Raw genomic sequence first — 15630 nt, 5'->3', positions numbered from 1 at the left:
GATTTCTGCCCGATTTGGGGATGGGGGACAGGGATGAGGAGGGGAGTGTGGATTGGTGGCACTGAATGGAGGTGGTATTCTGGAGGGCCACCTATCTGTGGTTCTGGTAGCCAGCCAGCATAATCTCTGGTACAGCAGAAGTTTCTGTTTGAGTTTACCTATCTTTTTTTCTGACTGGTGTGGCCTGCACCTGGGCAGCTGTTCTTCTGACTGGCATGGCCTGCTCCTGGGCAGCAGAAGTGCACCCAAGTTGGGGCAAGAGGCACTATAGTTGAAAGGAATGGCCAGGGGCACTTCAGTGTGAGAAAACAGCAATGGGACAGGACAGGGTCGGGTGGGGGTGCAGATGGACAGTGGAATGGGTCTTTGGGGACCATATCTAAGGAATGGGGCAGTTTAGCTCACAGGCAAGTCACTTACCTGTTCTTCTGACTGGTGTGGCATGCACCTGTTCTGACTGGCATGGCCTGTACCTGGCACATATAACCTCTCTTAAGGCAGCCTATGGCCATTTGTGCAAGTAGTACTCTACAGTCAAGTTTCCCTGAACCTCTCCTAACTTTGCCCCAACTTTGCTTTCATAGTGAAACCCTTTCTCAAATACTAAAACACATGCCCATGCATACACACGCACCATAATTGATTCATTATATTATTCTCTCCCAGCTAAAGTCTTGTAATACTTATTAAAAGTACATAAAATTGTAACCATATGGCTAGACCTGGTAGGTTTGTTACCGTTAGGAACTGAATCAACATTCTCTGGTCACTAGTATCCTAAACAATACACTAAGGATAAAGCAAGAAAGACCCAGCTTTCAAATAATCACAACTGACTAAATCACCAATGGAAAACAATGGCCTGAAGAGGTAACTCAATGCTACATCACCTATGTAGCATGGCAGCACGAATACGGTCCTGGGTTCCATTCCCAGCCCTTCTAAAAGAAGGAAGAGAGGGAGGGAGGGAAGACAGATTATGACCAAGCTATAATAGAACCCCAGCAGAATGACTTACCGGAGTCACTGTTTTCACCTGCCCAGAAGTAACAGGAGCTGCCACACCACTGTCTGTGATCACAAACTGACCTGGGGGCAGTGTCATCATTTGAATTTCAGATGCTAAAAACAGGAAATAAACAAAATTCAGTGGTCTTAGATTTTAGTGTAAGTGCTAAAAGAAACAAATGTTTCTGTACTTGTATTACGGGGTTATATCCCAATAAAACCCACCATAAACTGAAAATACAGTAAAGTAGAATGCTTTCAAGACACATACACTTCCAGGTATTGTGACATACACCTTTAATCCCAATACTGGGAGGCAAAGGAAGGTGGAACTCTATGAGTTTGAGGCCAGCCTTGCCTACATCGTAGTTTCAAGACAACCAAGGCTACAAAGTAAGAGCTGTTTCAAAAAAAAAAAAAAATTATACACACACGCAAATTACCAAGTATTATAGCTTAGCCTGCCCTACCCTAGGCATATTCAGAACCTGTATATTAGCTATAGGGGACAAACCTGTTGGTGCGAAGCCTACTTTATAAATAAAGTGTTGACGGCAGCTGTACACCTAGCTACTCAAGGCTAAGGTAGGTCAATCAATCACTTGAGCCAGACCAGCCAGAGCAACACAATGAGATCCACATCTGGAAAGCAAAAACCCAAAATGGTGTGTGGCTGTGTTCTTGCCCCACCGACAGTAATTCTATGCTGAAAATCTTAAGTGCACTGGGTCTGGTGACACAGGTCTACAACCCAATCACTCAGATCACAATTATTTTTTTTTTAAGATAGCGTTTCATGTATCCCGGGATAACCTCAAACTTACTATGCAGCTGAGAATAACCTTCAACTTCTGGTTTTCCTGCCTCCCACCCCCTGAGATTACAGACATATGGTGCCATGCCCATTTTATGCTGTACTATGGATTAAACCCAGGAAGTCCTAAATGCTACCAACTGAGCTATATCCCCAGCCTGGGCTACATAGTGTGTTCGAGGCTTGCCTAAGATTTTGAGACCAAAACACTAAAAGAAAAAAGATCCTAAGTTCTAAGCTGGAGACTATCCAAAGCCACCAGTACTCACATTCCCACAGAAACAGTTCCCAAGGTTTTCCACATTTGCAAGATCTTACAATGGTGTGGTTTCTTTATCTGCCCCTTTTTGTTTTTGTTTTGTTTTTTTGTTGTTGTTTGTTTTTGTTTTTGAAGACAGGTGTTTCTCTGTGTAGCCCTGACAATCCTAGAACTATTACTAGCTCTGTAACAATTACTAGCTCTGTAAACTAGGCTGGCCTTGAACTCAGAGATCAGCCTGCCTCTGCCTCTGCCTCTGCCTGAGTGTTGGGATTAAAGGTGTGTGCCACCACTGTCCAGCCTTTTGTGATTTCTTGAATGAATGGACCTCTAACAATAATTCATGAGTGTGAAGAGACTAGTACATTCAAGACCATATAAGAAACAACCAATGTTGCCTCACTCAAAAGTGGCTTCCAAATACTCACAAAGACAAATGCTAGAACTTTTTAAACCATGAAATGAGTTATAAAAGTTACTTTTTCTGGCTTAGTATTTTCATCTTTTATACGGAGATTTGAATTCATGGCACAAATGTATCTACAGGTACCTACTGATCACAACTGAATAACCAGCATTATTGAAGCAAGTTAGAAACAAAATTCATGCTAGTGCCCTGCTGACAGTCTCTAAGCAACATTCCCACCAAAATGGATGAGAGATGAGATTGACTGATGCCAGCTCTAGGCAGAGACAGAAGGTAAGCCGGGGATATTGTGTCTTCCGAGCACAAGAAAGGGTCACGTGTGAAAGACGCAGGCGCCAGGGGGAACAGCCAGAGATGAGCTTGCCTGAACATCCATAAGGATGGGAAATGCAGCAGGTTCAAGCATGTAATGTATTACGTATGTAAATATCATGAGTACAAAATGACACTAAGACACACACACTAGCCATCTTGGATAATACAACACAAGGAAACTGACTTACTATATGAAAAACCAGAAAATATTCTGTTTTCCTATACAAACTGTATCTTAGGGTAATTTTATGACTATGATAACTTTTTTTCTTTCTTATTTTGCTTTCCTTAAAAAGAAAAAAAGATTTATTTATTTACTTACTTATTTAGTATGCAGTATTTTGCCTGCATTTATGCCTGTAGGCCAGAAGAAGGCGCCAAATCTCATTATAGATGGCTGTGAGCCACCCTGTGCTTGCTGGGAATTGAACTGAGGCCCTCTGGAAGAGCAGCCCATGCTCTTAACTCTCAGCCATATCTCCAGCCCCCTTTCTTTGCTTTTGTTGTTATTGTTGGGATCCATAAGCAGGCATCTCTACGGCCAGCCCCAAGGGACCTGATTAAACTAGTTATCTGGCATCTATGAAGCCACCTAAAAGACCACCCGCTGACTACCGGAAATTACCTGCGCATGCTCTGGGTCACCTTATAAAAGAACTCAAAGCTCCTCCTCTCTCATCTCCTGCCTCGTCCAGAGAAGATAAGATCTTTGTCACTCCATCTTCTGCCCCTTCCCCTAATAAACCTCCCACGTAGAACCGGTCACGTGGGTGATTTGTGAACCCTCTATGTAACTCTCATCCCGCACGATTTCTATCAGTTATTTTGTGATGTGGTTTCACTACGTAGCTGTCTGACCTCAGCTGTGTAGACCAGGCTGGTTTCAAATTCACAAAGATACCCTTGCCTGTGTGACTAAAGGCTTCAAAGTCTTGTATGTCCATCTGTTGGTTTGTAATAGTATCTATGTAGCCCTGCTTGGACTGGCAATCTCCTGATTCTCTGTGCTAAGATTACAGGCTGAGGTTACAGGTGTGACCTACCAAACCGGGCACAGTTTTTCTCCCTTCTTTATAAAACGTTTCTATCTAATTAATGAGTAGGAATGAGAGAAACGAATTAGAGTATCACAACACTGCAAGTCCTGATGAGACAAGGAAGCTAGAGAAAAAAACACTAGTGGCTCCTAATAGCAGAGAAAGAAAAGCAGCCCAACCCCCACAACAGCTGAGCATCCTGGGAGAAAAGAACCCTGATTAAGAGTCTAGATCTATACAAGGTACATGAAACAATAACACGAAGATGCACCAGCAAAATCCAGAGTGTGGAAACTACAGGACATGGGACCAGTTTTTTTCACCACAGACACACCAGCTGCAAGAGAGAATGAGGCCTTGTGAAGAAAAACAAGGATCCAGTCAGCTGCGGGAAATGGCCCTTACTCAGAACCCAGCTCAAATAAGAATTTTAAAAACCTTTCTTAAACAATCAAAGAAATATGGAGATTGACTGGATAGTGAAACTGTATGTGAAGATATTAAAAGAATGATTTCCATTTATTGGTAGGCTGAATAATAGCAACAGCATGATACATATTTTTTAAATGTAGTTCAGTAATAGAGCAGGTACTCAGTATATGCAAGGTGTTGTGCACCAAAAAACAAATAAACAAAATGTCGTAGTAGTGTTTTTCTTTTCATTTATTTTCTTTTCTAGTGTTTTTATTGTGTGTGTGTGTGTGTGTGTGTGTGTGTGCACTTGAAACTCACCTTTTCACTAGGCTCCAGCAATCTGCCTGTATCTACTGCTAACTAGGACAGCAGCCATGAGCAGGCATGCCCAGCTTTTATTTGGGTACTTGTGATTTGAACTTAGATCTTAGTACTTATGTAGCAAGTACTCTTATCCATTAAGACAGTTCCCCAGTCTCCTCTACTTGTTTTTGGAGACAAGGTCTCATGTAGCCCAGGCTGTCCTCAAGCTTTCTATGTAGCTGAGGATGACCTTGAATGCTTGAGTCACCTCGTCCACCTTCTAAATTCTCCAGTTATGGGCATGCACCATGATGCTCAATCATTTCATTTTGGATACATACTAAATGTTTAGAGCAAAAGGATGTAATGGGTAAACTACCTAGTTTGGGGTGGGGAAGAAAAGTAGGACAACGCTGGGCAGGACTTGGGAACTGCTGAAGCCAAAAAGAATTCCAGAGTATTTTTTCAAGTTAGAATGCTGAGTTACACTATGATTAGTGTAGGTATATATATATATATATATATATATATATATATATATATATATAATTTCACTTTCTTAAATTGAGTATAAATATCAGTCTATCTACCAGGTTCTACTGGCATTGACTGTGTGTAAATGTCTTATCCTGACAGAAACTAGAATTAGTCCTCATCCTCATAGTCCTCACCAATGTTTCACTGAAAAGACTGGAAACATAAACAGTAAAGTTTGTTCTTGACTTTGTGCCAAAGCTATAAAACATAGACAAGGATGATCAGAACAAAGATAGGCCCACAAATAAGCAAATAAGCCACTAATGGAAGAGGCAAATGTGCGAGTGCATGCCTGTAATTCCAGTACTTAGGACAGACAGAAGAGGCAGACAGACCTCGAGTTCAAGGCCAGCCTGGTCTATATAGAAAGTTCCAGGGCCACAAGATAAGACCCTGTCTAAAAGAAAGAAAGAAGAAAATGAGCAAGCCTTTCTCCATTGGCCTCTAGTTCTCCTACTTTCTACTGCTGATGTCTGTCACCTGTACTCCTGATCCCTCCCCATGTGTAGTGATAAAGCTCTCATACCTGCCATCTGATACCCAAGGCTCTCATGTCAACTGTTGTATAGCTATGTCTTCCAGGGAGAAGACAGGGAGGCTCACAAGACAATAAGGACAAGGAGCCAAAGAATCCTATAGAGCTCAGGAAGTCCAAGAAGTTCAGCAGGTCCTGGAAGCTTAGAAGTTACAAGACTCCCAAAGCCACCCTATGCTAGGAAAGCAGCAAACAAATGGTAGAGAGGAGAGCCTCCACAGAATTAACTGCAAATTAGAACAGGAGCTCCAAAGATGTTGCTCTCATGAGTCATCATCCATACTGGAGCTGCCTCTAGGATGACAAAGCTGCCTCGATGTCACCTGTAAGTAACCTGTGTTAACCGTAAGTAACCCTTCATCCATATTCCTGTAGGCAACCCCAGTATACTCATGGGTTCACCAAACTAGACTTGAGTGTAAAAATTTTTTGTGTATTAGTGCCCTATCTGAGGTAAATAGACAATTCCTCACATTTTTCCCAGAAAAGTCACACAGTACAACTGGCACCTGAACAGGGATTGACAGAACCAGAGATGAGTTGAGAAGAGTGACTGCATCGCAGGGTGCGGTGTCACATACCTTTAATCTCAGCACTCAGGAGGCAGAGACAGGTGGATCTCTGTGAGTTCGAGGCCAGCCTCGTCTACAGAGTGAGTTCCAGGACAGCCAGGGCTAAAACAGTGAAACCTTGTCTCAAAAAAACAAAACAAAGTGGCTGCATCAAAATGGTCAATGTGACTGAGGCTGATCCAAGTGAGGGTTGTGCACATGTGGGAGCAACCCCAATATGGCCACCTTTTCCTATGACATATGGGATGGTGTGCCTCGCTCTCTGCTATATGAATATATATGAATATATATAAATGGTATATAAATAAATATATATATATATATATATATATATATATATATATATAATCTCCAAAGCCAAGCTGTTTGAGAGTGGTGCATCTTGGGGGGTGAGGGAGAGTAGATCCCAGGGTGGCCACCTTCCTCTACATGGTATGAAGTTGCATATCTTGCTAATAAATGAGCTACCACAAGAGTACAGGAATCTTCCCTCCTGCAAATAGCTGATGTATTTGACAACAAATTACAGTCCCCAAAAGTAACAAGTTTGGGATAAGGGTATAAACAGGTAGTGACAGCTGTTGTATGCTTTTCGCTCTAAGCAACAAGGTTTAGCTGAGGCTGAGCTGACTTCCCAGAAGGAACTTTCCCATGTCAGGGCAGAATTTCAATGGGGAAAGCACCAGTATTAACTTCTGATTTTGTGGGAAATGGGAAAAGGGGAGGATTAGAAGGAGGTGTTGGCTTGCCGTATTTTACAGCTGATGGAATACATGCAAAAGAGAATCCAAAAACGTGGAGCCCAGGAGAAGAATTAAGACAGCAAGAAGGAAAAGAGAAAGATGAAGCAATAGAAGAGTCCTCAGGTCTGACCTTTCATACAGAGGAAGAGAAAAACCTGTGATTCAGCATGTGGACAGGTAGGCTTAATAATGGCCTGTACAGGAAACTATGATGACCAAGAATTACTCTGCCTCTGAACTTGACTAGGAAAGGAATGAAAGTGCCTATCTCAGTCTGGTTCATGGAACCGTGGGATGTGTGAGATCAGTCTGGGCGCTAAACACTCAGAGAAAATATGTAATAACACTATCCATCCTTCCTTTAGACAAAGCTGAATAATTCAAGACAAGACAAAGGAAATGGGTGTCTCATAGCCTGGCTCATACAAGCCATCAGAGACACTTGGCCCACTGGTTGGGGTTCCCGTCACTATTAGGAACCAGAGGACAGTTATTACTGTATGCGAAATTGAGTATGAGAAGTAGAGCTTGATACTCAGTTCACTGGGACACATTCACTTGTTCAGAGAGTCAAGAAGTTAATTCAGAAGAAGATATCAGAAGATGGAAAGATCTCCCTTGCTTATGGATCGGTAGGATTAACATAGTGAAAATGGTCATCCTACCAACAGCAATCTACAGATTCAATGCAATTCCCATCAAAATACCAACATAATTCTTTACAGAACTTGAAGAAACAATTTTCAACTTCATATGAAAAAAAAAAAAAAACAAAAAACAAAACCCAGATTTCCTAAAACAATCCTGTATAATAATAGATCTTCTGGAGGTATCTCCATCCCTGATCTCAAGCTGTACTATAGAGCAATAGAAATAAAAACTGCATGGTACCAGCCAAGAAACAGCCTGGAGGATCAGTGGAATCAAATAGAAGACCCAAAAATAAACCCCTCACACCTATGGATACTTGATTTTTGACAAAGAAACCAAAACAATACAATGGGAAAAAAGATAGTATCTTCAACAAATGGTGCTGGTCTAACTGTATGTCTACATGTAGAAAAATACAAACAGATCCATATTTATCACCCTCCATAAAACTAAAGTCCAAGTGGATCAAAGACCTCAACATAAAACCAGAGACACTAAATGTGTTAGAAGAAAAAGTGGAACACATTGGTTCAGGAGACAACTTTCTGAGCAGAACACCAACAGCTCAGGCTCTAAGATCAACAACCAATAAATGGGACCTCAGAAACTGAAAAACTTCTGTAAAGCAAAGGACACCGTCATCAAAACAAAACGACTGCCTACAGATTGGGAAAGAATCTTCACCAACCCTTTACCTGACAGAGGGCTAATATCCAGTATATATAAAGAACTCAAGAAGTTAAACAGCAACAAATCAAATAATCCAATTAAAAAATGGATACACATCAGAATGGCTAAGATCAAAAACACAATTGACAACACATGCTGGAGAGGATGTTAAGAAAGGAGAACCCTCCTCCATTGCTGGTGGGAATGTAAACTTGTTCAACCACTTTGGAAATCAGTCTGACACTTTCTCAGACAATTAGAAATAGCACTTCCTCAAGATCCAGCCATACCACTACTAAACATATATCCAAAAGATGATCAAGTACACAACGAGGACATTTGTTTAACCATGTTCATAGCAGCTTTATTTGTAATAACCGGAACCTGGAAACAACCCAGATGTCCCTCAATGGAGGAATGGATACAGAAATTATAGTACATTTACTCAATGGAATACTACTTAGCAACTAGAAACAAGGAAATCATGAAATTTGCAAGCAAATGGTGGGATCTAGAAAAGATCATCCTGAGTGAGGATCCCAGAAGCAAAAAGACACACATGGTAAATACTCACTTATAAGTGGATATTAGACATATACGATAAACATACTAAAATCTGTACACCTAAAGGAGCTAAGAAAGAAGGAGGATGGGTAAGATGATCAATCCTCACTCAGAAAGACAAATAGGATGGACATTGGAAGAAGGAAAAAAACAGGAAACAGGACAGGAGCCTACCACAGAGGGCCTCTGAAAGACTCTACCCGGCAGTGCATCAAAGCAGATGCTCAGACTCATAACCAATCTTTGAGCAGAGTGCAGAGAATCTTAGGAAAGAAGGGGGAGATAGTAAGACCTGGAGAGAACAGGAGCTCCACAAGGAGAGCAACAGAACCAAAAAATCTGGGCACAGGGGTCTTTTCTGAGACTGATACTCCAAACAAGGACCACTCATGGATATTACCTAGAACCCCTGCTCAAATGTAGCCCATGGCAGCTCAGTCTCCAAGTGGGTTTCCTAGTAAGGGGAACAGGGACTGTCGCTGACATGAACTTTGTGGCTGGCTCTTTGATCACTTCCCCGTGATGGGGGACAGCCTTGTCAGGCCACAGAGGAGGACAAAGCAACCAGTCCTGATCAGACCTGATAAGCTAGGATCAGATGAAAGGGGAGGAGGACCTCCCCTATCAGTGGACTTAGAGGGGTATGGGAGGAGATGAGGGAGGGAGGACTGGATGGGAAGGAATGAGGGAGGGGCTACAGCTGGGATACAAAATGAATAAACTGTAATTAATATAAAAAATTAAAAATGTAATTTAAAAATGGGGTACAGAGCTAAACAAAAAAATTCTCAATAGAGGAATATCGAATGGTAGAAAAACACTTAAAGAAATTCAACATCCTTTTGCATCAGGGAGATGCAAATAAAAAAAACCCTGAGATTTCACCTTACACCCATCAGAATAGCTAAGATCAAAAACTCAAATGACAATATATTCTGGAAAGGATGTGGAGAAAGGGGAACCCTCCACCATTGCTGGTGGGAATGTAAACTTGTATAGACACTTCGGAAATCAGTCTGGTGCTTTTTCAAAAAATTAGGAATAGTGCTACCTCAAGATCCAGCCATACCACTACTAGGCATATATCCAAAAGATACTCAAGTATAAAACAAGGACATTTGCTCAACCATGTTTGTAGCAGCTCTTTTCGTAATAGCCAGAATCTGGAAACAACCTAGATGTCCCTCAGTTGAGGAACAGATATAGAAATTGTGGTACATTTACATAATGGAATACTACTCAGCAATTAAAAACTAGGAAATCATGAAATCTAAAGGCAAATTGGTGGAACTAGAAAAGATGATCCTGAGTGAGGTAGCCCAGAGGCAGAAAAATATACATGGTATATAGTCATTCATAAGTGGTTATCAGCCTTATAATATAGGCTAAACTTACTAAAATCTATACTCCTAAAGAAGCTAAATAACAAGGAAGACCCTAGGGAAGATGCTCAATCCTCATTCAGAAGGGCAAACGCAATAGACATCAGAAGCAGGAGAAGACAGGGAACAGGACAGGAGTTTACCACAGAGGGCTTCTGAAAGACTCTACTGATCAAGGTATCGAAGCAAAGGCTGAGACGCAAAGCCAAACGTTGGGCAGAGGGTATGGAATTTTATGAAAGAAGGGGGAGATAGAAAGACCTGGAGGGGACAGGAGCTCCATAAGGAAACCAACAGAACAACAAAAAAAAAAAAAAAAAACTGTGCCCTGGGGCCCTGCAGAGATTGATACCCCAACCAAGGACCATACATGGAGAGGACCTAAAACCCCTGCTCAGAGGTAGCCCATAGACTAAGTCTCCAACTGGGCTCCCTAGTAAGGGGAGCAGGGGCTGTCTCTGGCATGAACTCAGTGGCAAACTCTCTGATCACTTCCCCCTGGAGGGTACAGCCTTACCAGACCACAGAGGAAGACAATGCAACCAGCCCTGATGAGATGTGATAGGCTAGGGTCAGACAGATGGGGAGGAAGACCTCCCCTGTCAGTGGAGGGACATACGGGAGAAGAGGGTGGAAGGGTGGGATTGAGAGAAAAGGAGGGAGGGGGCCACAGCTGGGAAACAAAGTGAATAAATTATAATAAATAAATAATAATAAAAAGAATCTCAAAAAATAAAAAATAGTTGAGGCTTTCAAGGGAAAAAAAAAAAAAGAAGTTAATTCAGCATGAACTGTGGGACTGGTATGGAATTATAGTGGCTTTGCTGTTTCCTGTACCAAGATGTGACATTGATGAAGGAGAGGCTCTGGCAAATCTGAATGCCTTAGTCCAGCAGACCCATCAGGTTTGTAAAGTACAAAAGCAATCAAGAGGGCATGGGAGAAGAGCAAAGAAGACAAAGGAACCTGTTGGGTCACTCAAATGCAAAATGCAGAAAGATTTGTGTCAAGGCGGCACTCCTAGGGGAAAAGTTAACAGTACACCAAATTAGTGTTAGTGAGTCTGGAAGGCTTAAAAGCCACAACAATTGTTCATAGAAGACATAAATGATTAAGGAGGAATAAAAGGAAGAGGAGGAGGAGGAGGAGGAAAAAGATTATGCTTATTCTAGGGGAAACAGCTATCTATGTAAAATATGCTACATAAATTGTTCCCTGAAAGAAAGTGGGTGTGGAGAATATCCACTTAGCCAGACGTGGCCAACGTAGAGGCAGCCAGCAGCCATAGTGCTAGCCTGTCAGAACAGGAAAGCCAGCTCAGTGACAGGCACAGAAGGTTAGAGTGGGGTCCAGCTCCCCACTTGGGCCTGAGTCTAAGAAGCACTAAGACTGTTGGGGCTGAGGAGCCCATATAGCAGCATTACTCCTGGAAATGAGAGTGGGAAAGGCCTTTGTGGGTTGCCACTGAGGTAGGAAATCACTGTGTAAATCCACTGAGGGCAGATGGAGTAGTGCCCTCCTCCTTGATGCTGCTGTACCCAACACTGCACTTTCCGCAATTGATGTCAGTAATGAAATTTTTCATACTATATTAGACCTTTATAATGTTTCTCCTTAGTATCCCCTTAGTCACTCAAGACCAATAAGTACTTGCTTGGAGTAGATAGGATCAGCTTTTAGAGCTCCTGCACACCTTCTGTAAAATAGATCATATTATATAAAGCCAACCTAGAGTATGGCACAGATTTAGAAAAATATCTTAAAGAATATTAAAAGCAGCAGTTGAAGAGTCTGATTGAAGACAAGCTGTATGGGTGGAGAAAGGCATTTTCTGGGAGGTATTGATTATTGAATAAAAGCCCAGTATGAGTTGTGTGCCAGGGAGGTCCCTAGAGACTGGCAAACCATAAGGGTATTCCCAATACTGCTGCTTGCATGCCAAAAGCAGGTGGTATGACCCTATTCCTTAAAATACTGTGCTTCTTGGCTCTAGGGCATGGGAAAGTATTGGCTGGAATAAGGTTGGAAGCTCGTACTCTCCTAGCTAACTTTCACTGTTCTGACTGCATTTATGGCCCACTATGCTGGAAGAAACTTCTGTCGGATATTATAAGGCAGGAAAATTGTGACTGGGGAGGTCATAAACCCAAGTGGAGAAGTAAGTGTATAAACAGATATGATGTGTCTGTCAAAATGCTTTTTAAACATTTGTGTTTATGTCCGAATATTTCTACTGCTGTTAGCCTCAGAGGTGGAGGGAAATCTCTTTTTTTGCAGTTGCTGCTGGCTCCTGCAGTGAATCCTTCCTGGTCAAACTCCTAAGAATAAATGACTACTAGTGTTTGTCATAGTAATCCAGTGGCTCAGCCATTAATGAAAGAAAATAATCAGACATCTCTATCATCCTCTCCAAGACTCAGGAAACATGGTAGAAATGGGGTAGAAAAAGTGTGAGAGCTGGCCAAAGGCCTGAGTGTTGTGTTGCCATTTTCTCTCTTCTGGTGAAGCCAGAGAGACTCAAAAGATTTGGAAAGCCAAGGAAAAGAAGTATGGCTACAAAGCTCACAGGGCCTCTCCTCCCAGTTATAAAAGCAGTGAAAATTCCTGGTGATTCTCTCCATAGAGCTGACTACAAACTGGGTGGGGTTCCTGGGATTCAACTTTTGTGAATCGTCACCCATACTGAAACCGGCATTTTGGTAATGGGGGCCGCTTCTGAGTCACCTATACGTAACTGCTTAGCCATTCTCCTGCAGAAAATCCCAGCAAACTCACTGGTTCGCTAAGCTACAGTTGGGTGGAATCATTTGTTTGAGCTGTTGTCGGTGCCTATCTGGGGTGAACAGAGGTTTGTTCATGTTTCCCCAGGAGAAGCTACAGAGCATCAAGCAAAAAGTTATCAACTCTCACCTCTGACAGCCAATCTGTTCATGCTACTGGAGCATGTCAGCACCAGAAGACATTACTCGTATAGATCAACCTCTCTGTTACCTGATAATCTCAAAGCCTTTAGAAGAGGCAGTATAGTGAAGTGATTTAGCATGTAAGCTCTGAAGCCAGAACTCTCAGATTTCAATCTTCTGTTAACTAGTTGGACAAGTTATTGTAGGTACATTGTCTTATGTATAAAATGCAAATAATTACTGTACCTATATCACAGATTTTTTAAACATACTGATTTTGGTATGCCTGGATTAGAATCATTCCTAACATACAAGATCTGAATGAAGTTGTATGAGGTTACTTAATGAAATAGTCAGTGTTAACCTTAACTTATTATGGTGGTCTGAATGAGAATGGCAGTAATAGGCTCACATATGTGAATAGCCGGTCCTCAGTTGGTAGAACTATTTGGAAAGAATTAGGAGGTGTGTTCTTGTTGGAGGAGGTGTGTCATGGGGATAGGTTTTGAGGTTTCAGAAGCCCATGCCATTCCCAGTTAGCTGTATCTGCCTCGTGGTTGTGCTTTCACATACAGGCTCTCAGCTACTGCTCCAGCAGGTGCCTGTCTACTGCCATGCTCCCTACTGTGATGGTCATGAGCTCTAACCCTCTGCAACTATAAGCCCACATTAAATACTTTCTTATATAAGTTGTCTTGGTCACGGTGTTTTCAATAGAAAAGTAACTAAGACACAAATACCCAAGGTTAAGCATAGTGACTATTACATAAATGAGCATTTAATGAGACCCTGGGTTTTATTGCCAATATAAAACAAAAATATTGGTAAAAGGGATGAAACATTATCATCAATATATCCTTTTTCCATCTCCTCCACACCTTAAGTCACTGCTTCACATCTTCCAATAACATACTTAACATCTCTGAAAATATAAAACTAGCATTCTGAGATCAAAACACTGCCCTGGCTTTTGCTAGGAAACACATTCAAGTGCACATTCCAGAGAGTACTGAAAATGAGCAATTAATATGGCAATCAAAAAACCTATTCCAAAGCTGATGAAATTAAGACACACGGCCAGAGACTTCCCCACTCAAGGACTGTCCCATTCTCCTTACAATAACCACGGAAGGAGCTCCACGCGTTGGGGAGGTATGTGTGCTGTACAGAGTTCTGCTGCTGCTGTAGAGCCTGCCCTTGTGCAGAAGAACTGCCTTGGATATGGGAGGGGCTAAGCCCTTGCTGTGCCTGCTGAGCAGAGGGGCTCAATGGCTGCCCAGCTACCTAGGGAGATAGAATGAAAAAAGGAGAAAATTGAGAAATTCTAGTACGCTTGAGACACATAAGTAATATTTTAAATAAGAATAGAATCAATGAAAAACAATCAGCTCTTACACTCCATATTGTTTTCAAAGGGTAATCTACAAACATCAAAACAATTAATTTCAATTAAATTGCTGGAAAGGCAAATGAGTGGAAGTATGTGATTATTTACATTAGATAAGCTTAAACCAAAAAAAGGTGAAATAGCTTATCTGGTCACAAAAGTAACCATTTGTGTGTGGAAACACAGCCCAGAAGTCATGGCTCTCATTGAGCTGCCTTGGCCAATCCACCCAGAACAGAGCTAAGAAGAGGAGCACACCAGGTCTCTGGTGGAGAGGCTGACCCCCAATTCCATGACAAGTCCATACTCCACCACCTGCAACTCAAGGTTTTCCGTAGTCCTGACTACTTTCCAAATATCACTTCCTGCTCCTAAACACAATAACATTTTCTTATAAATCTGTTATAACTTCCTATCTCCTTTTGTACTCAAAACGTTATTTAGAACATAATGCCTTTCCTCAATGCCAAGCCAAACATATAGTACCCCTTCAAGAACTAACTCAAAAACTTAAGGACAAAAATGTCCTTGATTCCCAGCTAACCAGAATTGCTCCCTCCTCTGAATTTCCATATCCCCCTTTTCAACCCAGTGACAGGCTCAACCTTACTCCACAGTCATTATTCCAAGTCACAGAAACAGCTGAGAACTCCTGTTGTAGAATGGAAAGCCTGGGGTTTTGTTTCATTTTTAGGATCTTTCACCATGGAGCTCCATGGGGAAGCCAGTAACTTAATGCAAGAACGTTTGCAATAATGACATAAAAAGTGGGGGCAACAGTAAAACTGATAAAGTACAAATATAGTGACATCAGCTCGATGGCCCAAGATAGTAAGTTCACCGTTGTTAACCGGGCAGTTGCTGATGTCACCTTAACTCTCTGTGTTGTCTCTGGAGAGACAGACCTGGGGTGGTGCTGGAGCCGCGGCGGTGGGCTCTGTGACCTGGATGTGCTGCACCTGGATGGCATGCTGTGTGTAGGTCTGAGGATCATGCAGTTGTCCAACATCCACAGTGGACTGCTGAGACTGATGTGGGGAAGTGGCCTGGAGGGAAGAAAGAACTGGTTCCAAACCAAATCCATACTAACCGAGGTTAAACGAGACCCCC

General features: G+C 42.0%; 1 protein-coding gene across 4 annotated transcripts in view; it reads right to left on the bottom strand.

The window, feature by feature from the left end:
- Prdm10 (PR/SET domain 10) overlaps nt 1–15630 on the bottom strand; it is a 110012-nt gene that overhangs the window by 9651 nt on the left and 84731 nt on the right. For all 4 annotated transcript variants that reach the window (XM_060371332.1, XM_060371345.1, XM_060371340.1 and 1 more), the window contains 3 exons: nt 15426–15566; nt 14252–14417; nt 1019–1122 (listed from right to left, as the gene is read on the bottom strand). In XM_060371332.1, the coding sequence (XP_060227315.1) occupies nt 1019–1122; nt 14252–14417; nt 15426–15566 (411 nt within the window). The remainder of the gene's footprint in view (nt 1–1018; nt 1123–14251; nt 14418–15425; nt 15567–15630) is intronic.

This window comes from Meriones unguiculatus, chromosome 1, assembly GCF_030254825.1.
Source record: "Meriones unguiculatus strain TT.TT164.6M chromosome 1, Bangor_MerUng_6.1, whole genome shotgun sequence".
Classification (NCBI taxonomy): Eukaryota; Metazoa; Chordata; class Mammalia; order Rodentia; family Muridae; genus Meriones; species Meriones unguiculatus.
This window is presented reverse-complemented; position numbering and strand designations above follow the sequence as displayed.